This window comes from Mustela nivalis, assembly GCF_964662115.1.
Source record: "Mustela nivalis genome assembly, chromosome: X".
NCBI lineage: Eukaryota > Metazoa > Chordata > Mammalia > Carnivora > Mustelidae > Mustela > Mustela nivalis.
The window spans coordinates 36,352,425-36,379,668 of record NC_139040.1 but is presented as its reverse complement, the minus strand read 5'-3'; the positions used below and the strand labels follow the sequence as shown (position 1 = coordinate 36,379,668).

The 27,244-nt window shown below is 42.5% G+C and overlaps 1 protein-coding gene and 1 pseudogene across 12 annotated transcripts in view; one reads left to right on the top strand and one right to left on the bottom strand.

The window, feature by feature from the left end:
• The window catches only part of PAK3 (p21 (RAC1) activated kinase 3), a 247,993-nt gene that overhangs the window by 141,047 nt on the left and 79,702 nt on the right, over positions 1 to 27,244 (top strand). For all 11 annotated transcript variants that reach the window (XM_082717310.1, XM_082717317.1, XM_082717315.1 and 8 more), the window contains one exon: positions 14,478 to 14,679. In XM_082717310.1, the coding sequence (XP_082573436.1) occupies positions 14,505 to 14,679 (175 nt within the window). In that variant the 5' untranslated portion in view covers positions 14,478 to 14,504. The remainder of the gene's footprint in view (positions 1 to 14,477; positions 14,680 to 27,244) is intronic.
• On the bottom strand, positions 2,945 to 3,579 carry LOC309856326 (small ribosomal subunit protein eS24 pseudogene; annotated as a pseudogene). The gene has a single exon. The product of its transcript is annotated as a small ribosomal subunit protein eS24 pseudogene (transcript).

Sequence of the window (27,244 nt, the reverse complement as noted above, 5' to 3'; positions counted from 1 at the left end):
TCTTCTCCCTCACTGAGTTGTAATGAGGATGGAATGAGCCAGTGTGCATAAGCATGTAGCCCACTGTCCAGCCAACAGTATGTGCTCAACAAATGATAGACCTTCTTACCCTTACCACAGCCCTCTGAGGTGGGTGCCTTCAGAGGGACAGAACCCGAAGACAGCAGAGAAAGAAGATGGTTCTTTGCAGCCAACAAGCTGATTTTCACAGGATTGGTTGCCTGCTTTCTTTACATTTCTGCTTACCATAAGCTAGGAGGCAGTGTTCAACCCTACCTAAGAAGCTGAGGGAAGAACAGAACTAACCTATGGAGAGTTGCCACCATTCCTGGGTTCTTCTGGGACATGCTTCTCTGGACATTGAAACAGTGTTTCTTGTTCATGTACCTGTCTCTTCTAGTCCTACAACTTTTCCCTTGAAAGCAGGAAGTCCCCAGTGATGTCACCTTTATTTGCTGGTGTAGAACCTTCGTAGAGGAGAACAGGAGAGGCAGACTCCCTATCCTGGGGGAGACAGAAGTTTGGTATCTAACTATACACACACCTGTGCCCTTGATTCTAATGTTGAAATGTCTGTTTTGAGGGCAGAGGGTTTGCCCATTTCCTGGCTTTGGTCCTAAGTGGCACAGTGGAGAAACAGTTCACTGTGAAGCCCTCAGGACATCCGTATTCATGCAAAGGCTATGAGTAACTGAGAATACATTATGTCCCATGGAACTGTTGTGTGGCTGAGGAGGCAGATATCAAAGCATGGGCTTTGGAGCCCCACAGACATAGGGTTGTAGTCTTACTCTTCCACTCTATGTTCTTAGCTGGTGATTTGATGTCTCTGGAGGTCCATTTCATCTGTAAAATGGAAATAATAATACCTAATATAGTTACACAAGTGGCATGAACTTGGGCAGGAGTAAGTAACATGAGATCCCAATGCTGGTGATTTTGTTTATGGCTCGTGAAAACTAAGGTCATAATCATAAGCGTCTTCTCTGGGTAGAATATCTAGAATTGCTTCCACATATTTCCCACCTTTGGATTCTTTGGTTCTCACAACCTCTTGGCAATGTAGTCCCCTTTCATACATGAGGAAACAGGTTCAAAGGGTCACGGATGTATCCAAGGTCATGAATCTCATTAGCAGCAGTACTAGACTGAGGTGGGACCCAGCCACACTGAACATTTGTGTCTTGGCTTGGCAATGCCTTTCGGGACTACATTGAACAAATAAGAGCTGTTTGAACTGAGCATAATCCTTCTTGTGGAAAAAGAAAATTGAATACTAGCCACGATTCATTTGCTAGCCCCACCCTATTGTATTTTTCTTTGTATCCTGTGCAATGTCTGATACAGTGCTGGAGTGCAACAAATACGATCTCTCAAGAGTGTGCTTTGCAACAAGGCTGAGTGATAAGTGGCCACCATGGTATTCTTTACCAAAAGGAAGGTCTTTCTCCAGGCATGCTATGTGGTTTTGTTCAGGCTGCTCAAGCAACACCAGATGTCCAGAGTGTGGAATTCCTTAAAGCATTCTGAAGCACATCCACAGACCGCTGGTGCCACATGGCTGTTTTTCTTGACATGAAAGTGACATGACATCAACCTTAGTCAACTCTAGCGAAAGGATGGAAGGACACAACGTGGAGCGTTTTTTACCTCTGTGTGGCTTTTTCTTTCTCTTGTGTGTATGTGTGTAGGTGCCTGCCTCATACCCATACTCAAAGTGAAGTACTCCTCTCTTAGTTTCCAAGACATCTAGCAAGTTCCTCCACTTCTTTAACCACATTCCTCAGGGGTCTCTGGTTCTTTTTCCTCGTCTAGCCCCTAGATGTTGGTGTTCCCCAGCAGTCTTTTCTTCTCTCTTACTCTGTACACTTACCTGGGCAGTTGTGTGCCTCCTCCCATGCTGATGGTCTTCAGGTTCATATCTACAGTGCACATGTCCATCTCTCTTGAACCATTTCATGATGCCAGATCCACATGTTAGAGCAGCTGTTACATTTGTATTTATTGTCTCTAATCTCGGTGTCTCTGTTGAGAGGGCTAGATAGCTGAAAAGAGATTTTTTTCCCCGCCACCTGTGAACTGATGTTTCCTCCTGCTTTTTATGACTTGATATGTGGTTTTCTACCTCTCAAAGTCAAGATGCTTAGATATTTGTTGTGCTTCCCATCAGATAGTCCTAGTCTAATTTTTGCAGAGATATATACCATGTCCCTGTGCATATGCTCTTTTCTTTGTATTTTGGCTTTTATAAAAGTGACCCATTCAAGGTCCCTTTGTGGGTACTAACTAGTCTTTGTAGAATTTTTATGTTAGTAGAGTCTATATAAAAGTTGAAAGGTATTTTCCCTAAAAGTCATAAATACTGTTAAATTGGCTAAAATCATTAGAACATTTTGTCCTGATTGTTCTTATGGGAATACAGTGATTATTGGTGCTTTAATGACTGCTGACATGAGAGGCTTCCAACATAATCTATAGTTTTTCCTCCCACCATTCTAAGCTAGTCATTTACTCTTGTTTGAAAAGACCCCGAGAAACAGATAAAACCCAAACAAAACTGAAACTGAGACACAGTTCTATTTGGAATCCCCAACAGAAACTAAAAGTTAAACCAGGGACCTAATACATAGCACAGTGACTGTAGTTAATCATATCCATATTGTGTACTTGAAATTTGCTGAGTGAAGATCCTGCATGTTCTCACCATACCAAAAAAAAAAAAAAAAAAAGTAACTGTGTAAGGTGCTGGCTGTATCACTTAAGTTGAATTGTAACCACTTCACGGTGTATACATATCTCAGAACTTTACATGGTATACCTTAAGCATATACAATTCTTATTTGTTAATTATACCCCAGGAAAGCTGGAAAAAACCCAAAGACTTAAACAAAAAAAAAGAATTTGGCCTCCCACATTGTTTTGGGCCTTTTGGGATAGAACTGTATTTCTTTTTTTTTTTTAAGATTTTATTTATTTATTTGACAGAGAAAGAGATAGCAAGAACAGGGAACACCAGCACGGAGAGCGGGAAAGGGAGAAGCAGGCTTCTTTTTTTTTCCACATTAACGTTCTTAGTTTATTAATCCTTTCATGAAAAATCTGCACAATCACGACAGATAAAGCCACTGCAGCATCTTTACTCCTTCTGTTGTCCAATCTCTAGCTCACTTCTTTTTGCCAGCACCAACATTGGCTTTTGCAGTCCCCCTGACTTTCTTCATTCTGTTCTTGTGTTCTTTTTGCTGTTTTCTTGATGTCTTTTTCTTCTCATACAGACCATGTCTTGCAAGTCTGTGTTTGGGCTCATTTTTCTTTGCATAATCCAAGGAATCATAAATCATGCCAAAGCCAGTTGTCTTGCCGCCACCAAAATGGGTTCTGAATCCAAATACAAATATGACATCTGGTGTGGTCTTGTACATTTTGGCTAGTTTTTCCCGAATTTCTGTCTTAGGTACTATTGCCTTTCCAAGATGAAGGACATCAATAACCGTTTGTTTGCGCTGAAGTAGTCGGTTGGTCATGAACTTCCTGGTCGGGATAGTTACTGTGTCGTTCATGATGGCGGCTGAGCTTCAAGCAGCCAAGAGGAAAAGAGCGAGAAGCATGTTTCTTGCAAAGCAGGGAGCCTGACTTGGGGCTCAATCCCAGGACCCTGGAATCATGTCCTGAGCTGAAGGCAGATGCTTAACAACTGAGCCACCCAGGCACCCCTAGAACTATATTTCCATTCATGATCCTTGGACCAGTTAATCCCACCAGGCCTAACATCCCTGCTATCTTTGGCCAGTGCCCAAAACAGAGACCCCTCTTGACATATCCTTCCTGCTGTCTTTCCAATCCCCTGGTGCCTGTGCTTGCCTTTCTCCCCCAGCTCACCTGTTCAGTACTGTTTCTTCCAAATTATTTCCATGTTGTTACCTAGAATATTGCACCCTATGGCGGAAAAATTAACTGAGTCTTCAGCATTGGACATCTGCCACCTTCTCACCCAAGTAAATATTCTGAAGTTCACAGTTAGTCATGCCATCCCATGGCTTGAGGCCTCTTCACCTAGACAGGAAGAAGCCAAACCCCAGAAAAAGGGCATACAAGACCCGTCTTCATTTGGTCTCTACTGGTGTTATTTTTTCTATCCGTCTTCTTTACTGTGGTCCAGCCAAGTTACCGGTAGCTCCTCTAGTACACTACATGATTTCTCATCTCCGGGCCCTACCTAACACATCACGTTCCTTGTGCCAAGACATATCCTCGCCATGGTGTGGTTAGTTGTTCTGCTGAATTCAGCTCAAGTGTACTTCCTTTGCAAAAGAAAGGACTCTGACTCTGAAAAGGACCCTGACTCTGACCTTCAGTAGTAACCTGCTTCTGTGGCCATCACTGATTATACTCTAATTCTCTTCAAGGGCAGACTGTACCTTATTCACGGCTTGCCTAGAACCTAGGGAACTCCTACTCATCCTTCAATACCCTGCTCCAGTGCTGTGTCCTCTCACCCCTCTCGGGACATATCATCCTCCCTGCTGTGTCCCTCCAAAGCTTCCTATGCCGAGGGTCTCATTGTACTACATTTCCTACTGTGTATGTCTGTCATCCTCACTAGACTGTGAGCTCTTTGAAGATAAGGACTGCCCTTCATCTCTCTTTGTATGTCCTCTGTACCTGACCCAGCACCTGAGGCCTCTGGGTGTTGGTAGCATGGGAATGAAAGGCAAGTCAATGATGTTCTTTGGAACAATGTGCAGTACTCCTCTTATGTAGAGATGGGTGTATGGTTATTGGCCCTGATTTCTCATCAAGTAAGAGGGCAGTCAGAGAGTCTTACCCTCTTGTGAACTGTTGCAGTCCCTCTCTTTTTTTTAGCACTCTTCATTCCACAATGCACATGCCCTGACTTGTTTTGTAGTTGTAGTTGTACTTTTATCTGTATTTTATCTGTATTTTTATGCAGCCAGAGATGAAACCCACTTCTCAAATCTATAATCTCCTTTCCAGTGCCTAGTATGTCACCTGGCACATAAGCTTAAGTCAGTATTTGTTGTTTGAGTGTGTGGATGCAGGCACAGATGGGTTACTTAAGAGGCATATTTTTAGAGTTACTGTCGGACACCTCAGAGGGCAGTATATTTCTGTATCAGTCTCAGAATTTTTTGAACCAAGAGTCAACCAAAAATCAACAAGAAGAACCCATGCAGTTGGTTTCTTTCTCTAGAAAAGTCAAAGTCAGTCTGAAGGAAGATCTTCTCTTGTCCTCTCTTTACACAGCAGTATAACTTGCAACCTCTCATTCTCTATCAGGGCAGAAGAGGATAGGGTATGCCGAGGCAACCGTCAAAAGGCCAGAAGCAGCTGGTGGTTGGCTTATGTGACCGTAGGGGCAAGGCAGCGTATTGGGCTCAGTCTTAAAGCAGAAAGAGCACTCTGAGATGGACATTGTCTGATGCAGAGTTATAACCCAGAGTTAGATAATTTATTATGAACACCGGCTTTCCTCTCCTTGTTCCTACCCGAGTTTTTGTCGGGCTATGTGCCAGGCCACGGTCCAGGCTCCATGGGAGGAATTTAGAACCTGCCGATGGATCCCCACTCAGGCCTGCTGACTCCAGCTCCTGGCACCAAACCTTGCTTCTGTTTTATCTGCAGTTCCCCTGCGGGGCACCAAGTCTTCCCTTGAGGTGAGGTCCAGGCACTGTGATCTCAACCCAGGGGATTCCCAGGGCTACAGAAAGTCTTACAGGGCTGTCTTTCTGTCCTGTGTGTGTGTGTGTGTGTGTGTGTGTGTGTGTGAGAGAGAGAGAGAGAGAGAGAGAGAAAGAGAGAGAAAGAGTGCTGGGGAAGCAAAGCTGACACTGTGTGCTGGAGGGCAGATCCGCCCCCCGCAAGAACCAGTGGTGAGCCATGTCTTCTGTAAGTGGACAGTGGCAGCTCTCCCCAGTCAGTGGAGTAAGGTGTAGCAAGGGGAACAGACCACCTGGTAGCTCCAACACCTTGCAAATGAAGAACTTGTGTAAGCTGGGAAAACCAGCACACTCCGTTGTGAGGTCATTCATCAGATCAGGTTTTTGGATTCTCAGAGGATTTCTCTGAGTGGGGTATGATCTTTTCATTGACCCTGGGCCAGTTTGATGAAGACCAAAACTTTGTCTTTGGTTGGGGGTGGAGAGCGGGGATTCCAGCCACCAAAGCTCTGGCCAACTGAATCATAATCTCCTACCATCTGTGAAGTGGGATAGATGGAAAGTAGGTGTTGTCACACCGCATTCTTCCTTTAGTATTGGAGGGAAGCATTTTTTATTAAGTAGGTAGTATTTCCTCTTCTTTAACCATAGTCCCCAAATAAGATGTTGAGATACACGCACAGCTCTCTTCAAATGTGGGCACAGAAACTTAGGTCAAGGGCAGAAGCTTGAAAAGGAGTGGCTGCATTTTATGCCAGCTCATCTTCTTTGACCTCCAGTTCTGACAAGATGCCATTCATTCATTTGGATGAAATACGAACTTTGCACATCCATCCAAATTCCTGCTTTAGAAATGCTTCAGAAAGCATAGGAAGGTCTCCGTCGGCCCCATGCATCTCCCCTCTTCCAACTGCAGCTGCCACCTACTTGCAGAAAACTGATTTGGGGACAGAGTGAGAACAGAGCAAGAACCTAGGACGATGAGCTGCAGGACACGGGTCGGAAAACAACATCCAGGCATCTGCTTGGCGTACCAAAAACCTTAGCAAATTCGGGAATTTGCAGAAATTTGTGGTTTTTTTCACTGGAGTGGGTCAGGGAAGGGTGTAATTATCACCCATGCATAGTAACAGAGAGCAGCTAAAACCCCAGAGACTCCAGATGTTGGCTTACCATATCCTGTTCACTGGGGCTGTCCGTCTGCATCTAATTTTTCCCATCTGAATGCCTCCAAGGACACCACAGTCTGTTTTGAGAATTAGGAAATGTTTTATTGCTAATCTTTGCTTCCCTTTTCCTTTTCCCACACATTTCTTTGAGGTATCTGAGTATTCACCTTGGGGGGTGGTGGTGGTGGTGGTGGTGGTGGCTGATTTATTGCTTAAGAAATCATCTACCTCTGTTCTTTACACATCTTATTTTCTCTTCTCAGAAGCATCAGTGTTGGGAATGTAAAAGCTGAAACCCGTAATAATGCATCAGTTTGCAAATATAAATACACATCAGATGATCATTAGCATTTTCTTGGCATTAGCTCACGGCAGCATACACAATGAATATTAAATGTGTGGTGCTGCATACATTTAGAAGCTTGAGAAGTTCCAATAAGGACTATTGGTTCTACATAATACATGCAGTATATGAGGTCTGGATGCCTGGGTCTACCTATTGATTTCCTCATTTGCAGCCTGTCTTTGAAATTTGCAACTATAATAGGTTGGCTTATTGGATTTAATTAATGTCAAGTTCCTGCCGCAAACAATGGAAGTCACTCATTAAAGACGTTAGCAGAGAACAGAACTACGGCAGAACTGACCTCATTTGCCTGTGTGGATGAGAGCGAACACGAATGTATTCTGTGTGACCGTGGCTGTATGTATGTCAGTAGCGAGCTATCGTCCACAGGATCTAAGATTGAAACCAGGCGGCTGTAAAAAGAGCCAGTACCTCCCTTGCTTGTCCGGCTGCTTCTGCAAATCCACCTAACAAGGAGCTCAGTTCTTCCTGATCAAATGATCTTAGAAATGGCTTCCCTCCATTACACACTGTAATGGTATCTCCCAGGCAAGGCTCTCTGAAACAGCACACCCCTGTCTCTGATAGCAGAGTCCCCTCGGTGAGTGCCCCAGAACAGACAGGCTCCAAAACAAGGCCGTCTAAGAATTGGTTCTCCTGGCCAACGCAACCTGTTGGAGTCCTGTCAGTTAATCACCTAGCCTTGGGTCTTTGGATGAGAACAACAGGTGAAACCAGTAAGTACCAGCCCCCAGTGGGTTGAAATGAGAAAACTAGAACTGTCTTAGGAGTATGTGGAGATGATAGGAGTGTATATATGAGGAGTATGCGTGTGGGGCTGGTTTCCTTGGGTGCACATTGCGTGGGTGTCCTGGAAGGGAAACTGAGGAGCATCTGAGATTCTCATCTCCCCTCTCACACTTTGTGACACTGGGTAAGTCAGCCTCGGTGCTCTATAAATTCCTCATGGTGGAGACAGGGCTGCTACTCCCTTCTTCATATGGTGGTGTTTAGCTCAAATGAGGGTGGAAGCTCTTGGGATGTTACAAATTTGTGGAATAAACAAAAAGATGAGGTCTTGCTCATCAGCTGGTAGCTGACTTCTATGCCGTGCCCACTGGCTTGGCAGTTAGACTATGGCCGGTTTTTCCAAACATGGCTTCTTGGCTCAGATCTGCTTTGAGTAGGCATACAGGCTTTTGCAACATGGTGAAAAACGTACTCAGAGCGGCGATAAATGCACAGAACGTATAGAATTCTGTTCACTACTTCATGTGTGCATTTAATGCCGGCTGGGAACGAGGCACCATATGAGGCAGTGTGAAAGCATACAGTTAAGACTGAGGAGGGGTCCTTACCTTCAAGGAGCTTATGATACAGCGGGAGGCATGGCATGTATAAGAACTATGTGTGGTATGAGACGAGGTGACAGATCTGCCGAGCTGGGCCCATCTGGCTGCCTGTCATTAGCTGTCCCTCGTCCACCTAGCTTGGGAATGCGAGGAGTGCAGGTTTGGAGCTGCTGGGAGACTTGGACCTGACTCATTCTCTCTGTCAAATGAGGTGAATATTCTTTCCCTCATCTTTGGCATCTTAGCATACTATGGGACTTACTTTCCAACAAGCCACTAGATATCTTCGGATGCGGGGTTGCTGTTGAAATGCAAAGCAATGTCTTCCCAATTATAATATGCTGTTCCCTTTGGAATGACTCGGTGGTTGTTTTGGGGGGTTTTTGGCTATTGAAAACAGTCCCCTACATCTTCTTGCATTGTCAGTCATAAGCTGGTTGTTTCAGTTGCCAATAATGTGTCCAGGATGAGTGGGTTTTGTATCAGCGTAGGCTAGCAAAGGATACATGGAAGGTCAGTGAGCCATCTTGAAAATGGGTGGCTTTGTTTACAAAGGAGCCAAGGAAGGAGCCAGCAGGTAGCTCTTGGATCCTTTTTTCCCCGCCACCAAAGTATAATTCAGTGTGTCCATTGTTCTCTTCATCCTCAAATACTAAGAACAGCCCAGTACTGACAACATTGTCTCAGGAGACACTTTGGCTGATTTTACATCTATATTTACATAACACTTCCAAGTCTGGAGGCTGTCATTAAAAGCTCTATTATTCCGTGATCTGTAGAGCTAGCTCTTGTTAATCAAGGTCTCCCAATTTCTAGAAATTTGAAAGACTCTTCTATGTTGTTACATGTTTTAACATAGAGCTCTGTGACTTGTTTACTCTATTTTTGAGATCCTAAAATCCATATCCTTTCATAGGTGCTCTTGTCAGTTTGGCTGTCATTTGATAAGCTCAAGGTGTCCTGCAACCCTATTCTTTGTGTAGTATCTCAGAAACATTAGGAAGTTTCCCCTGGAAGTTCCCCCTAGGCTACATCTCCTTTCTGTGTTACATGCTCTATTTCAGTAGGAAGAGGGTGTTAAGCAATATTGGTGTGCTCTGCCTCTAGCTTTTTTTTTTTTTTTTTTTTTAATCATGGCTGTGCATCTGCTGGCCTGGGCTTTTGTTTTTGAAAGGAGGCCAGTATTAGTTTGTTTCTCGTTGGGGAAATATGCAAATAAACAATTATTTTGATTGTGAAAGCAGACAGAATGATACAGACATGTGGGTTGTCTCTGATGGCATGAGGTCTGATTAAAACATTTCTTTCAGTTGCTTGTGACTTAATAGGAGGCCTTGAAAATCATAGGGCCAGTGTTTCTGGATTCTCACCCTTCACACACCTGTAGCAAATGGGCACGATGGGCATTTTTATTGTATCCAATTCAACACTGATGCCGTAGTATGAATTTTTACCATGCTAGCTGGAGTACAAGGGCTCATTTCTCTGTCCTCTTGACTCCTGCAACATGTAAGTTGGTGGCTTTCTCTTTTAATCTACTGAGCACTCACTGAGTGTCTGGTGTGGCACTGTGCTGGGTGAGCTCATTTTTGAGGAATGAGCGAATAATGACAGTTGTGTATAATGCCTAATCATTTCATTGAAAGCTGCCATAGATCTTGATTAAAGTTTTCCTCTAAAATTCTTTGCACTAAATCTTTGTGTTAAAACACAAGTCAGGGGTGTGAGGGTGGCTCAGTCAGTGAAATGGCTGCCTTCAACTCAGGTCTTGATCCCAGGGTCCTGGGATCAGGCCCCACATCAGACTCCTTGCTCAGTGGGGAGTCTGCTTCTCTCTCTTCCTTTGCCTCTCCCCCATTCTCCTACTTGCTCTCTCTCTCTCTCTCTCTCTCTCTCTTTGCTCTCATGCTCTCTGTCTCTCAAATAAATAAATAAAATCTTTTAAAAATTAAGAAAAAATAAAACACAAGTCAGTGAAAAGCTGTGGGGGGGGTGTCTGTGTATGCATGTTTGTGTATGTGCCTGTGTGTGCATGCCTGCCCTCACACTTGGGGGTGGGGTTGGATGGAGTGTGGAATAGAGAGAAGAAAAAAGCTAAGGAGGAAGGGGAAGAGAGAAGTAATAGTTTCTAGTACTCTGAAGAAAGGGATGTCCAGCCTCCTTGGTTATCCTGAAACAAGAGGCTCATTTCTTATTGCTGATAAATTTCACTTATAATTACAGAGCATCAGTAAGCTACATGAAGTCCCAAGGGCCAGATCAAAAATGTACACCATCCGGAGGAGCCGCTTGCATTCTCTCTGAAAATCCCAGTAGCCAAATAGTAAATCAAGTTATGAGCAGATATAAACTGTTGCTGGTTGTCCATTAAAGTTAGCTCCTTCTCCACGATGCGAAGGGCCAAGTTCTAAAAGTGAAATGAATGGGCTGGGGCTAAATCCAGGGTGCCACTCGCTTGCCAGTTTCTGTTCTATTGCAGAAGTGAACAACAACAGTTAAACTTTAAAGATAAACAGTTTTTTGATTGGGTTCCTAGAGAATAATGGCACTTTTGTACAATTCTTGAAATAGAGCCTACAGCCACCCCAAACAAAATAGTCTCTTTCAAGATCTTGGAAATAATGACATCATAGGCAGATTGAACCAGCAATCCATTAATAGTATCCTTTGTAGAAAGCTGTCTCAGGGGAGGGACCTGGTTTAGTAAATTGGCATTGTTTACAAACATAAAATAATCGAATCCCCCATTCTTCTACATTTCTGGAATAATCAGAGACACTTTCCACTTGGGAAACAAACATATTAACAGCTGAGCTTCCTCACAGGCCCATACCCTTCTTCCATCGGTCTTCTGAAAGCTTGCTTTGAAGCACTTGCTTTGAAGGTGAGTTAGAGATAACAAGAGCCTCCTACACTATCCTTTTGTCACCAAATCAGAATTCTCTGGAATAATTAGGAGATGAAGGTTAGTTGTGCCTGGGAGTGGGAAATAAGGAACTGAAGTAATATCAGGACAACTCAAGCAAAACCAAATCGGAAATGTCTAGGTAAAACTGAACGATGGTTTGCTCCAGGCTTGCCATTTTTAGTGTTTAACTAGACAAGGATTTCTCAGGTTCTTTTCTATCCCTGTGAGAGGTGGATTCCAGTTCCTCTTACAATCCCTGGATGAGTTGAATAGAGCTAAAGCAATTCCAGTTTGCTGGGCAATAGAAAGGTGTGGATATAAGCTAGGTCCCTCACAGATGCCTGTGTTACAGACCACAGCAAGCATGTAGTGGGCAAGTTTTTGATCTGTGATTTCAAGTGTAACATAGGGGAGTATAGTTAGGGCTTTCTGCCCCTCTTTTTTCCCAGCCAAAAACATACCTGGTCAAATGAGGTCAGAATAATCCGGCAGCTTGAAAAGAAGCAGGGCACCTACCTGTTGAGTCACTAGCCAGAGAGTAATTAGGAACAAAAAACACCAGTCCGTTAGCCACACCTAATTGATCAAGAACAAAGGAGCCTAGTATTTTGAATGACGTAGGTGTACTAGAACTCTGACTGGCCCAGACTCTTGCTTACCTTATTATGTAAGGCCAGCTTCATATATCATATTTCAGAGGCCATGCCTGTTTCTCCAACTTTCATCATCTTAAGTTATGTAATAGGTTATCAGAAAATATGTATTATCCCTTCTCCCTCTGTGATTTCTGATTTCTATTTAAATCCTTAGATGTTTGGGGTTTTTTTTGGGGGGGGTGTCATTGTTTTTTTGCAATGGCTTTCAAATTTCATTATTTTTACCAAGCTATATTTTGTGTATCTGAGCTTTATGTAATAATCACCCCATACTCAAGCATTATTTTTAAACCCCCAAAAGTAAAACAAACAAAAACACAAAAAAGAGTGCTTTCTGTGGCAAATTCTCACTGACTAAATGAAAACTGGGAACCTGTCCACTACAGAGTATGGCTGCTGGTAAAGTCAGTGTTCAACTTGCTTTTCTTCTGGAGAAACAGTGAATTTAGAAGAACCACATAAATGCAAGAGGGAATGCAGATGCATTAGCAAGAGTTCCACATATTATCAAAATATTTAATAGAGTATATCCTTAAAATCATAGCTTTTCACTTTATCTTGTGCTATGGTTTCACCTATATAGGAAAAAGCAGGGTTAATCAGGTTGTCATTGGTGATCAAGCTTTTATTACGGAGTGTTTCCCCTTGCATGATTACTGAAAAAACTACAGAATGGGTCTTAAATTCGTTAAGATAATGCAAGATGTGACACTTTGGCAAAGGAAAAGAAAAAAGATCTCTTGCCCAGATTAAGATCAAGCCAGTCATTGTTCGTTGGCAGTCACCTGTGCAGATGGAGAAACTATTAATTGGTACTCACCTGTTCTTGAATACTTAAATAAGAGAAAATTTAGGACATGGTAAAATTTTAAAAATCTTCCATATCACGTGACATCAGAGTTCATGACTGCGAATAATAAACACATTGTACCCACTAAAGGGATAAAAATAATTATGAAAGATTCTTTCTCATTACAACAGGTGACGAGGAGACCCTGGTCGTTGTTTGTTTATAGTAAATGTTGTTGGAATAAAGTGATCTGCTAAGTCATTTTTTGATAGCTCTTATACTCCTAAAGTAGCTCCAGTTAATACTCGAATTTACACAGATTCTGTTGCACTGGGATTTGACTTATCTTGCATTCAACCAGGAGATGCACTTGGAAGATACTCTAAAGGCATGACTTGAGATGGCAAGCCTCCACTGGGGTCCTAGCAGAGGGACTTGAATTAGAATAGGAAAACAGTTGCAAGCAGGAACACTTCCTCGGGGAATCCATGCTTTTCCAGGTCACTTTACCTTCCAGTGGGATGAAACCTGAACACATTCAGCCCTTAGCACAAGATACTAACAAGTAATAAATTAAGAGCAGGTAAGTCGCCAAAACCCCAACTGGTTCTTTCAACCCTGTTACTCAGGCCAATGCCCTCATTCCCCATTTCAGGACATAAAACATGACAAGGTTGAAAGTATAATGTCTCCTCAGGAACTGGTCCTCTCCTTGGAGCTAGCTCCTCTTTTCTTGTGGTGGTATCTGGCTCAGCTTTATCTCCTACCTGCTACCTGAAGATGAGGCATTGTTTCCCCATCAGTACACCCAAAGTCAGCTAACACTGTCAGGCCTACTAGATTGTGCCCCAGTTATTTCTCAAAGAATAGTAGAGTGTGTTTTGTACATCAGGTACACACAGGTAAGAATCTGATGCCAGCGGCATCCCAGTGTCAAAGCAGCTAACACATCCTTATTTGGGGCCATTAACAATCAACAACCAAACTCGTGTGAACCCCAGACTTTGAAGAGGTTGTGCTTCCTGAGTGTCACCAAAATCAGAGTAGAATTTTTTTTTTAAAGATTTATTTATTTATTTGACAGAGAGAGATCACAAGCAGGCAGAGAGGCAGGCAGAGAGAGAGAGAAGGAAGCAGGCTCCCGGCTGAGCAGAGAGCCCAATGCGGGGCTCGATCCCAGGACCCTGGGATCATGACCTGAGCCTAAGGCAGCGGCTTAACCCACTGAGCCACCCAGGTGCCCCCAGAGTAGAATTTTTAAAGAAGATCGTAAATTGTTCATTAAAAGACTGTGAGTGGACAGCAGAAAATAGGAAGGGATTTGATAGGTTTGTGTGTAGGTACTGAAGAGCCATTAATTTTTACCTTCATCTTCTTTGGAAAATGGTGTCATTTGTCTTTAGGGAGGCAGCTCCCTCCCCTTTAGAAAAGAAGCTTCCCCAAAAGGTCATCACAAAACCTGAGACCACGCGAGACCAGTGCTCTTGTGTCTAAGATGGCGGAATCCCCATTTTACTGGATAATTTTTTTTTAAGGCCGCTTCTTTCTCAATTCCTGTTTTCTCCTCCTGTTCTGTAGGAGCTGTGCAATCAATTGTCACTGAAAATGTCTGACAGTCTGGATAATGAAGAGAAACCCCCAGCTCCCCCGCTGAGGATGAACAGTAACAACCGAGATTCTTCAGCACTCAACCACAGCTCCAAACCACTTCCCATGGCCCCGGAAGAGAAGAATAAGAAAGCCAGGCTTCGCTCTATCTTCCCAGGAGGAGGGGATAAAAGTAAAGTATCAGTGGCCGGGCATTGTAAAGGGGCTAGTGTTTTTTTTTCTTTCATTGTCACTTTCTTTCTTGGGTAGTCCTTTCTGGAGCATTGGCTGTGTGGGGCCTGCCTGCCTGACCTTTCCGTCTACACCTTCAGAGGTTGCGTTTTGTCAGAGGATAACATGTGATTGACTTAACTGTGGGTTTACAGAAAATACACTTAGGCCGTGTTTGCATCTCACGTAAAATTGAATTCATGGTGTTCAAACAAGGGAAGTTATAACAACAGCACTGTCTTGAATATATGAATAGTGACTTTCTTTTCGTTAACTTAGAGGGGAGTTTTAATTCCTTTCCAACTGTAAGTTGTCCTTTTTGGAAGTTTGAGTGTAGGTGGATTTAATTCTATATACCTTTCTGACAACGGTGAAAATTCTGAATTGTGTATGCGGGAGGCAGCCCGAGTTGTCACATGATTGTCTCTCTGGCTCTGTCATGAGGTGGGAAGACACTTCTGAGTCCTTTGTTCCCTCTCTCATTCGTCCACCATCAGCCCCATTTGCACGAGCATCACAACAATGTATTGACATTTATCCATGTGCTGTTCATAAAACCATTTGTGATACTGAGGGGCTAGAGAATCTCTGGTAAATAGGGGTCAGGTTGCATTAATAAGCATAAACTTAAATATGGCTTCTAAAAGTGTGACTATTGAGCTGGAAAAGGGTGAAGCAAGCCCCACAGCAAACTGCCAAAAAGGAAAAAAAAGGGGGTATCTTTAGAAAAGGGACACTTGCCATGACTCCTTTGAGTTAAAACAAATAGCTTCGCAAGTCACTTACGTGGTGTGAATGAGCCCCACAATTCATACTGTAAGGAAAGCCAGCACTCTTAGTAGGACCAGGATTGCCTCTTGTATGCCACTGTCACTGAAAAGGAGCTTTATTTCTGGTGACCCATATGGAAAGGAGGATAGAAATGTCAAACCCCTGTGTGTGAAGACAAGCAAAAGGACAATGAAGCACTTTCCGCACAAGGGGTCTGCAAACACGCACAAGGAATGGCCAAAGGTGTGTTTTAAGATACTGAAGTGGGTTCCGGGGGGAAAAAAAAACTGCCCAGAGCAAGGGATGGTTTGAGAAATTTCTGGTGTGCTATGCCTAGGAGACCAAGTCCTCAGCGAGCGTGGTGCGGAAGAAAGAACCATGAGACCCTGCCGCTCCTGTGTTGCATCTGCCACAAGTGCAGGAAGCAACTGAAGCAGGGGACTGTGTGCCTGCCCGAATCTTCATGGTTGAGACTGCCATGCTTTGGAAGCCTTTGAATAATACCACTTGTCCTTTTGAAGAAAAAAGAGCCAACCAGTGCCTACACGAGCTCAGCAAAAACAGAGAGGCTGACATTTCTGTTTTGTGCCAACACCTGGGAGTGACCTCATGGTGAAACCATTGCTGCCTGACACAAACCTATGTCCAAATCTTCTCAGGGTTGGGGGAGGGGGGAGCCAAGCCAAGTTTCTGGTGTACTGGCACACAGAGAGAAAAGCCTGGATAACTCCTTCTCTCCTTAAGGAATGGTTTGAACAGTGCTTTCTTGTGGAAGTTCAGAACTGAAAAAAAAAGAAAAGAAAAGAAAAGAAAAATCTTGAATTCAAAGCCTGCTGATTCTTCCCAGTCCTTCTGGTGTCTCAGCTGCCTTTGCCAGCGTATCCCCTTCATGTTAAGGTTATCTTTATAACGAGTTGCTTGTCTCAGATCCTTGAGCCCTTAGATAAGTGATCCAGCCATTCAAGAAGACTTAGGCCAAACTAATGCATACATTTGTTGTTCAGAATCTCACAAAGCCGCCTCTGTCTGAAGATCTTAATGCATGGGGTTCTGACACTATCACTAATGTTGTCTTCTTAATAAAAGAAACAGTAGATATTTAACAGAGCCTTTCAGTAATACAAGCTGACAAAAAAAAAAAAATCTGGGTAGAGATGGTGACATAACTTTCAACAATCTGTTCCGAACAGAGTCTTTAGCTAAGAAGAACCTATAGATGAGGCGAACATTTGGTCCAAGAGCACTCATTGGCTGAAACTGAACCTGTTGATGCCACTAGAGGATGACTCTCAGGAAGCTTCCGGTACCCCAGGGATGATTATCATAAGTGATGATGAAGATATTTGGGAAGCTGTGGGACTGGAGACAAACACAATTAGAAGCAACAGGTGCAGAGTCTTCAGAACATGATTAAACCCTCTCCAAGAAAGTAATAGAAATTGATAGACTTATACATCAAATCGCAACCTGTTCAAAGATTGAGTGGTTTAGAAGAACTCTGCAAGGAGGTGCTGTGATGCCTTCAAGATATCACTTTGGAGAGAAAGCATCTTCCACAGAACTTCAGTCATCAAGGAGAACCATTTAATATCGTTACTGGACAGCTGATAAGCTGCCTTCAGACCAAGTGTGAATGATTTCATTGAATTCTCTATAAAGAGGTGCTAAGAGTCTTATTACACTACGATATTAGGAAAAAACCACCCACAGATTAGCCTAAATCATGAAGGCGGACCACTTAAGTATGCATAATAGACACTTGGTAGGCCACTTTTAGACAAAGCTTGAACAATTCAATTTGAACTCTGTCCAGAAGTGCTAAAGTATCTTCAGGAAAGACTTGAGGAGACAGCATCTTCAGAAGAGCGAGTCATGAAGTTTTACTACTTTAAGCCACTTGCTTGGATAGGGCAAAAATCACAAGCAAGTTGTTCCAATTTCAGGATTGGATTCCAATGATTTGGGAGAATATGAAAACCCATGATTTGAGCTAACAGTGCACCCCTGTTCATCATTTCACTATCACCCCCATTTGTCTCTCTGCCATAATGAGCACGCCATCCTCATCACCTCTGGGAATCCTCTTAAGATCTAAATGGAAATGCTGTAGAGCCCATCATTTTTACAAATTTAAGCTATGTAAACTCTCATTATTCTCTTTAGGTAATGTGCTGTTACTGTTTTGTTTCACTATGCAAAAAATTATCCATGAAAGCTTTCAAGAGTTTGCATGTGACCTCACTTTCCCTGCCCCCTCCACTTTTTGGGAAACCTCCTAAAATCATACTTTCCTCACCTAAACTCTACTACCTTGAGGGTTGCAGGGGAAGTTGACCCTCAGAGGTAAGGAGGGGTCGCTGTTTCCCTGTTTTCTGCCTCTTGGTGACTCCTTGGGTTATAGCATGATCAGTTGCAAATGAATGGGAAGAGTACTGGATTTGGGCTCTGAAGAACCTGGATTGGAGTTCAGCTCAGCCACTGATTATGGTGACTTTGGGCCAGTCACCGAGTTTCAATACCTGTTAAATGCAGGGAGTGATACCCGGGCTACCTCCTTCTGGTAGCCAAATGCAATTCTAAGTATTAGAGAGCTGTTAAAATTAAAAAGTGCTATAATATGGTGAGATGGTATTACATTTGTATCATTCTGGACCTTAAAAACAAAACAACAAAACAATCAGATTTTTTAGAACTCTTGTTTCTTTCTTTCTTTCTTTCCTTTTTTTTTTTTTTTTGGTTGAAGTACTTTTTTGTCTAACTAGAACTTACATGTTGATTATAGAAAACTTTAAAGAAAATGAAAATTGCCCATAATTTTACAAGCTAAAAATAACCACTGGGTTGGTACTTTTCCTCCTCATCCTCTTTCTTCATATCATATGGAACTTGTTTATCAATATATAAAAAGATGGAAACTAAGGACAAACAGAAAAAATAAAAGTAGCCCGTATTCACAAATCTCAGAAATGATAACATTTTAGAAGATTTCTCTCCAGATTTTTTGTGGTGTTATTATATATGGATATGGATATAGATATAGATATAGATTATATAGCTATAGATACAGGTTATATATATATAATTCTCATATACAGCTTTTTTACATAATTAAAATCCTAATAGTGCAGTTTTATTTTTTCATTTTTTTACTTAATATGTACTTAAAAGTTTTATCACAGATATTTTCCTACATTTTTAATAAGTTTTCCTAAATACCATTTTTAATGGTGTGTAATATTTCACCATACAGTGGCATCGTGGTTTATTTGACCAGTTATTTTGTTGGATATTTGGGGTCCTTCTCAAATTTTTGTTATAAATATAATTATATTGTCTATCTCTTGAGTTAAATGAAAGCAGAGATTTTTGCTCATTGAAGAAGTCTTTTTAATAGCTACATTCCATTGACCAAATGGAGTTCAAGAGATAAGGAAGAAACAAAATAAAAAGCAGCAGCTGTAGTTTCCAGATTAAGGATCTATCTTTGTTAGAGACTGTTTCAGGAGCTGGAGCTTGGCATTAGAACGAATTAAGAGAGACATTTTCACCACCATGATACTTTATCATAGAAAAGTTTTCAAGATGTAGAGCAGGAAAAGGACATCCTGAACAAGTGCTTTGATTTGATTTTACGGTCCCCGAGAAAGGTGAGACCGATCCGGTTTCTCGGCTGCTAAAGAGCTTGGAGCCCAATGTGTGGCCCATGCAGAGCACTCATAATGGGACCGCACGGTATGTATGCACTTTGTATTGGCTTTCTTCCAGGCGCCATTTTATGTTTCTGTCTCTGTACTGGGTATTGTTTCCCTTTTACTTTTCTTACCTACTTTGAATTTATGCTATCATACTGTATTTTGTGTCTTCTTGTAAGCCGCCTTATACCCATTTGGGAACAAGGAGGGGACTAAGTACATGGATGAATGAATCTGAGAAACTACATCGATAAATAAACCAGTAGGGCAAATGCAATGAAGCAAATGAATCAGCCAGGACCCTGCAGACGGCATAGGGCCTCTAAAAATAATCAATGTTAAGGATGTGAAGCTTGGAGGAACATGTGGGAGAGAAGCAGGTGAGGCTGCATTTGGAGGTGACGTGTTCTGTGTGACGTCTGTGTCTTCTGATGCGCGCTTTATGTGTCCCGTGTCATGTGCCACACTGGAGCATTAGGCGGGTTTCAGAGGACATGCGATGCTGTATCAAGAGCTGTATCTTTAGAGAGCACGGTTTATGTGCCCTTTGTTCGCGGGGGACCCAGAGAGATTTGGGAGCTGATGAGCTTGGGATTGAAGTGAAGTCCCCTCTCCCTGGAGGAGTACGAGGGGATAGGTAGATAGAAGTCAACTCAAGACGAACAAGAGGTTATCTACCATTTATTCACTAATTCCCAGGTGCCCAAATGTGCCAGGCACTTTATATGTATTGAGTCTTTTCATCCTCACAACTACTCTGTATTATCCCCTTTTTGCAGATGAGGTCACTTAAGTTCAAAGCATTTACGTAGGCAGCCTAGAATCACACAGCAGCCAATGGAAGGTTTCTCTGACTCCTGGCCCTGTGAGTGTTCTGCTTCATCACACTACCTTGCAACAGGCCAAAGGGAATATGTGGTAAACTCTAGTTTGCTCCTTGCCTCCAGAAGCCAGCGGTGGCTCCCATTTTCCCTTAAGATGGTGGTGTACTTTGAAGCATATTCGAATTTCAGGAGAGGGAGCCATTTTTTCATCACCACTCAAAAGGGAAGAAAAAAATTTTTTCATTTTTTTTTCTTAAGAAATGACGGTGAGAAAAAATTTTGAAAATAGAGATGTGCTAACATTGGATTTGGGCATTCTGTGGGTTCGATTCTCATTTGGTGTGTGTACTTGGCAGGCTTAAATATTGCTTACTTGAAAAAGTCGAGGCTGTGCATGAGGGTGTTCATATATGTGAAAAAGTTCTTCAAGCGCCATATAGTTTTGTTATTATATTGCATATATATAGTTGTTTTGATTCCTGGCATGTGCTCTTTTCTCTATACACTATACAGGAAGGCTTTGCTGTGCGACAATAATATTAAAGAAGACTCACTGATCCTTTATGGTCATGTTAATCAAATGTTCTGGTCAATGCACTTTATTAACTTTCATCTAATTAATGCACAATAAAAAATACTTAGTGTGATAACTAGACTGAACAGTATGCAGTCTTTCTTTGGTGATGCTAAAGACCCTTTGGGATCTTGCAGTAGCCCAAGGTTGTTATCATTGCACTAGCAATGATTGGGAGTCAAAATTAATTATCAGACAGCCAGATGTCAGAGACTGCTAAATCCTGAATGGTTTTTACATTCTTCTTGGTTCTTCAAATGTAAACCATACAGCTCAGAAGAGTGCTCTTTGGAGATAAAAGACCTTAGCCATTGGGAAGCCTCAAGGATGTGGCATCTTGCCTGTCCTCCAAGGTCAGTGCCATGCCCCAGAAGTAGAACCACCTTGCCCTGTGGTTGAAATGGGAAGAAGGTGGGATAGTGATTTCCTCTGTCTGCTAGGGCCTTCATTTCTATGTCAAGGCCAATAAAGAGGGAAATTGGGTGCCAATATGGTGGCCCGCTAAAATGAGCAGATGGTCAAATTCAAGAGAAGTATGGAATTCTGGATTGGGAGATGTATACATGAAATGGAAGAAGCAACAGGGAGATCTAAATCAAGAGAGGAAACAGTGTGTGAGGGGGAGGTTAGGGGGTAGTGACGATACTGGGGATGAATGAGAAGGGGGGGAAGGCAGAAGAGAGTTGTTTCAAACATGAAAGTGAAGTGTTGCAAGCAGAGGAAAATGGACACTAGCTAGGGAATATGCAGTTGCTTTCCATCTTAAAGCAAATTAGGTCTTTTTTCTGTCTCTCAAACTCATGCCTTATATAATTATCCTTTGAACAGGAGTATCTGGCTTAGGACATTGCTTCATTGCCTTGTTTTGATTTCTTTTGTTTTCAAACATTTTCCAATAAAATTGTTGCATGTGTGGACTAGGTGTAAATGAGAGCAGAACCAGTGTGTGTTTCCTGGCAGGAGATGGTTAAGAGTCCTAATGATTTGCCAGAATGATTGTTGTTGCTGAGTATTTTTGAAGATGATACCCCTGCAGGTGAGGGCTATCTGTGCATGAGTGGAGATCACTAGAAGGAATCACATGGGACCATCATTTCCTTTCCTCCAGCATCCCCGTGGAACACCAAACATCCACATTGGGCCTGGAGCTGCTCTTGCAGAATGAAGTACCACTTTTGAGTTTTTATCTGCACATTAAAGGCTGCTAACATTTGGAGAATACATATGGTTTTCCATAGCCCCTGAAGACCTGGCAGGAAGACATGGGCTTACTCTTTCACCAGAGGGGATGAACTAAGCATGAAGAAATTCCAGATATGCTGATTAGGGACTATGAATTATTGAGAGCGAAATTTTCTAGGTTCTTCTGTTGGGGGGCTCATGGCTTTCACAGGTTCTACCTGAAGGAGGTAGAACCTTCCACCCTGGGCCTTCTCAACTAAATACTTAGGGATTTGCTAACATAATAAAAGATTATAAGAGCACAGAGTGTTTAAATCATCCCATTCTAATCCTCTTTCTCAGTAGTTGTATTTTCATAGACATCACTCATAGGATGGGAAGTGCTGAGTAAAAAAGTGGCAGATTAGATCTCCAGCAAAGAGAGTCACCTGTTGCTGAGTATACTGCTAATGAAATGATGTATTTGGGATGGCAGAGATAACGGTGTTCAAGGTGGTTTCATTCCAGTTGCCTCCTTCAGATCTCTTATGGCGGAAGCAAGGATTAGCCCCCATTTCGTAGAGGAAAGCAAAAGGTTAGGGACTCAGAAGTTAAGTCCACAAAGTTGTCCCACTGCGGGTTACAAAGCAAGGCAGACCTGGACTTTAGATCCTCCCTGACTTGTAGTCCAGTGGTGGCTGAATATCCCACTGCTTGTCATAAAATGGTGGCCATCTAACTTGTTTTGCAAATAGGGTTTTAGCCCATAGCATATGCAAAAATGGAATTTTTACAGAAGCAAGTGACACCCAGGTGAATCTCAGCCCCTTTCTCAGGCTGCAGTGACAACAGGGCCTTACCTTTGTCTTTACAAGTGACTCCTAAAAGTCTGACTGGCTAGCAAAAGGCAATAGCCTTGGTAAAAAAAAAAAAAAAATGTTAATTATTAATTATTTCTCCCTGATTCCAATGTGATTCTGGAGGCTTTTAAATCTTTTTTTTTTCTGTTCAAAAATTACTCATGCTTTTGCAGTTAAACTATGAAAGAACCATAGGAAAATAGAACATGACAGTCGCCTCTCATTCCTTCTCTCAGATTCACTTATAATCCAGTATTTAAGGATTTGGGTCTTTTTCCTCATTAAATAAATACCAATTTCCTTTTCTGCTTGGAATCTGTATATATTTTGCCCAAGATGTTAGGTTGAAGCCAAAAATACATCTGTGACATAGAACCTGTTTTTAAATATTTTACCCACCTTGCACTGTCAATTTCTTTAAATACTTAGCACCAAAAATCAAATCTATTTTTGTGTCTTACTTTCCTGTGTAGTCACCATGTAGTACCTTCAAGTATTTCCAGTGGGAAAAATAAATTTGAAGACCTGCAAATGATGTTCTTTCTATGCTACCCCCGCCCAAAATAGAGGAAAACTAGAGAATTATTCCCTCCCCTGTGTAGGAAAATTCACATTTCATGAAATGAATAAGAAATTCTCGCAGATCCCTGCTTATCCTGTCCCCCTAAACCATATTTGTTTACGGAGCAGAAGCGTCAGAGATGAGAACCATCTTTGTAGAAATCAGTCCCTCTGGCTCTCTTCTCTCTTTGACACCACGTTCAAGGCTGCTGTTGCCATAGGAGGACCTATAACCCAGAACTGCTCGGGAACACTTCTTCTTACCCAAGTAGAAGGCTTCAGAACATTTCCCTCGGGGGGAGGGGGTGATTATATGGCACAGTGTACGCTGTGACCCACACATCAAAGGCTGGAGCAGAACATTAGGTAGTGGAGTTGTTGTGTTTTGGTTTTTGTTTTTGAATTAAAAAAAAAAAACAAAACACAACAACTCCACTACCTAATGTACTTTCCTGGTAGTTAAGTAGACACGAAGCCATTTTAATTCTTAAAGGCCACAAGGGCAACTTTCTGTAAATGATCTTTGTGAGGCATTGACTCGCAGCCTCTTAGTGAATGGGAGAAATGAATGAACCACAGGAAACACCTATCACCCAGCTAAAGAGTGACCGAGTCACTGAGGATAATCTCTTAGGAGAAGTAGAAGTTGTTGCCTACAGGAGGTAGATGGCCCTTTAAAAATCCTTCCATTTCTTCCTAACGTGGCTTTCACAGAGTGAAGCTGGGAATATTGAGATGAGAAACAGACATTCTGGTATGACAGATCTCTAACTTAGCTATCCCCTCTGCTCCTGCTGGAAATGTTTTTTACATCTGCACAAACTCTTTGGCTTTCAGGAACACGAATCATTTGAGTACAGATTACACCTGAGCAGGGAGAAGGGAGGTGGGTTTCTAGTGTCAAGCTGAGGGTTTCAGGGTGCAGGTCCCTCCTGGGAGAGCTCCAACCCTAGCAACTTCAGTACAAGCCTCCTTGCAACATATCTTGATAGGCCTCCTGTATCTCAAAGGAGTTCAGGGAACATCACAGGACAGAGATGTGTAAGTAGAAAGCTAGGCTGCATGATAACTTGAAGCCCAGATCGAGCTTGCTATCTGTCTCAGTTTAAAAATGAGATGGACCAGAATTGGATGTGAATAGAGGCTTCCCTGGAGCACTGTTTATAGTTTCCTGATATACTTCACTCAGAAAAGATTTGTATCTGCTCTTTATGTGCCTAGCTCCATGCTGAGTGTTATGGGGCATAATACACAGAAGACAGGGTTCCCTGTCCCCTCCTATAGATTTGTAATTTTCAGTCTGGTTGCAGAGTTCACACACACACACACACACACACACACAGTTTATAGGAAATGCCTAGTAGGTGATCTTAGAGGCAACAGATAAACAGATGCAGTTACACAGAAGTTCTTCCTATTCCATCCCCCCTGTATATTTTTCTTCTCAGCTGGTGTGAAGTAATCTACCATTTGGAAGCCCGCCCCCACCATGCCTTGTGTATCTTGCTAGCAGCAGATAGCTCCCTGAGTTGTCTTCCAGAAAGTACCTTCTCTATTATATCATCCACCTGCTCAAAAATCTTTTCTAGCACATTCTTTATTACCATCTCCAATTTCGTCTTCCTTCTTACTTTCCAAGGCTATACCCTATCTCTTTACCTGTGTGTCATCCCACTTCCTCATCAATATGCTGTATACGTTCCTACTTACAAGCTTTGCTTCTCCTGTTTTTGTTCTACTTAGGGTGCCTTACCCTTTCCTGCCTGTCGATTTTTTTTTAAGATTTTATTTATTTGAGAGAGAGAGAGAGAATATGAGCGGTGGCAGAGGAGAGGGAGAAGCAGACTCCACACTGAGCAGGGAGCCCTATGCAATGTGGGGCTCCATCCCAGGACCCTGACATCATGACCTGTGCCTAGCCATTTTTAAAGACCATCTCTCAAGTCCTACCTCTTCTGGTGAGCTCTCACCACAGCCTTCTGTCCCCTTTTCATATACTACGTCATTTACACTCTGTTCTTTTCAACCTACCACCTGACTGTCTTTGGTCTGGTAGTATTGATCACTATTTTTTATTTGCTAAGTGTGCTTCCCCAGTCAGATTGCAAGTCTAGAATATTACTTCAGTTCCTAATGAGCGACCTAGCACAGTCTGTCACTACACTGATCCACAAGGCTGTGTACACTGTCAAAGGAAAGAAAAGTGGGACAGTAGCAAGACAGAACTGTTCCTTTTAGAGCCACAGTTGTGAAATGCTTTCTGCTTGGAACTAGCCAGCCTGAGTGTGTGTGTGTGTGTGTGTGTGTGTGTTTCTTTGGAAAAATTATTTCTGCTTTCTACATCATATTTTGCTTTTAGCTTTCTCTATTAACTTGGCTTTAAATGTCACTTATTTTTCCTATGCCCCATGCCATAACCTCATGCTTTCAAAGAAATGATTATTTTTCTGTGCCTTTAGGCTCTGTTTATGTAGGAAAACATTTTCCTATGTCTGTTCACGGCCATTCCCTTTCTTCTCCTACATGCTCTATTTTCAAGGAGCTAAAAAGTGCTCTACAATAGAATTCTGGATGTAACCATATGACATTATCCAATGAGAAAGCCCAACAAAACTTCCAGGAACTATAGGGGAAGATGAGTGGAATTCCTACAATGAGGAAGATCCAGGTGACCATTTTCTAGAATGCTTTCAGAAGGCAAGCATAGCATTATCATCCAGGAATTCCATGTGGGGGAGAATTGGTCACTTTGCTGTACCTTGTACCCTGTCCAACTCTGTTGCCAATATATGCTTTTGGCCCCAGAGTGGTACCTGGCAAGAGGTATGTCTGAATGAGTTTGGACTCATCCCTGCCATTGAAGAAGAACAGCCCCACTGCTGCCACCAACATCTTCAACTGTAACAAGTACTTTAAAACATACCCTCCCACCTCACAGCCTTTATAGGGAACCTGAATCCTAGTCTCCTCACCCATGAACACATAAAGGTACATAGGCATGACTTGTCTCCATCTTATAAGGCTCATTTCATGTAATGAAGGTCATTCATCCATTCATTCATTTATTCATGTGCTTATTCATCAAGTATTTGTTGAATCGGTTACTGTATTAGATAGATTTTGGGATACAGAGGTAGCTAAGTCCCAGTTCCTGCCTTTAAGGAACTGACGGCCTAGTGAGGGACACGGACAAGTCAGTCATCAATTAGAGTTTACTGTGGTAAGTGTGGTACAGAACTGGGCACTGAGGAGAGGCAACTATTCAAGACCGAGTGGAAGTTAGGAAAGTCTTCCTGGACGAAGTGAACACTGAACTGAGGTGAGTCTTAAAAAAGAGAGCTAGTCATGTCAGGGATGGGTGGCATTCCAGATGAAGGAGCACCATTGTGAAGGCTGGAGGCATGACACATTATTAGCTGGAGTTCTATGAATACAACTACAAGTAGTTCCGAATAGCTAGTGCATAGAGCATGAGTTAGTGAGGGGGGTGGGAGATGGAGCCATGGAATTAATTGGGGAGAGGATCCTGGAGGGCTTATATATGCCAAACTGAGGGCTTTGAATTTGATTTTGAAGGCATTGGGGAAGCACTGATGCAGAACATTATCAGATTTGTGTTTCAGAATATCACTCCAGCCACAGGAGAAGAGTAAACTATGGGGGCGGGGGCCGGGGGGGCAAGAGGAAGGAGACAAATGGAGTTATGTGGCTGAGAAATGACAGTGGCCTGGCCTAACAGCCAGTATCAGAACAGAAGAGGACAACACAGAGGGAATATTTATGAGAAAGCATTAGCAGAGCTAGGCAACTAAGAGGATGATGAGAAGAGAAGGGTAAGGTAGGGTACATGGGATGATTTGTCATTTCTTGTTTTATGTGGGAGAAGGCAGTGGAAAATTCATTTACTTTTGAAAATATCAAAATAGAGGTGTTCAGTATGCAACTCCATGGGGTCAGGGTAGAGCAGAGAGGTCAGACTTGACATCCATATGGTAAACCACTAATGTAGCTGGGAAGAGGAACCATACAAGTAGGTGAAGTGGCCAAAGGGAGAGGTGTATTGCTAAGAAGAGATGAGGACCTA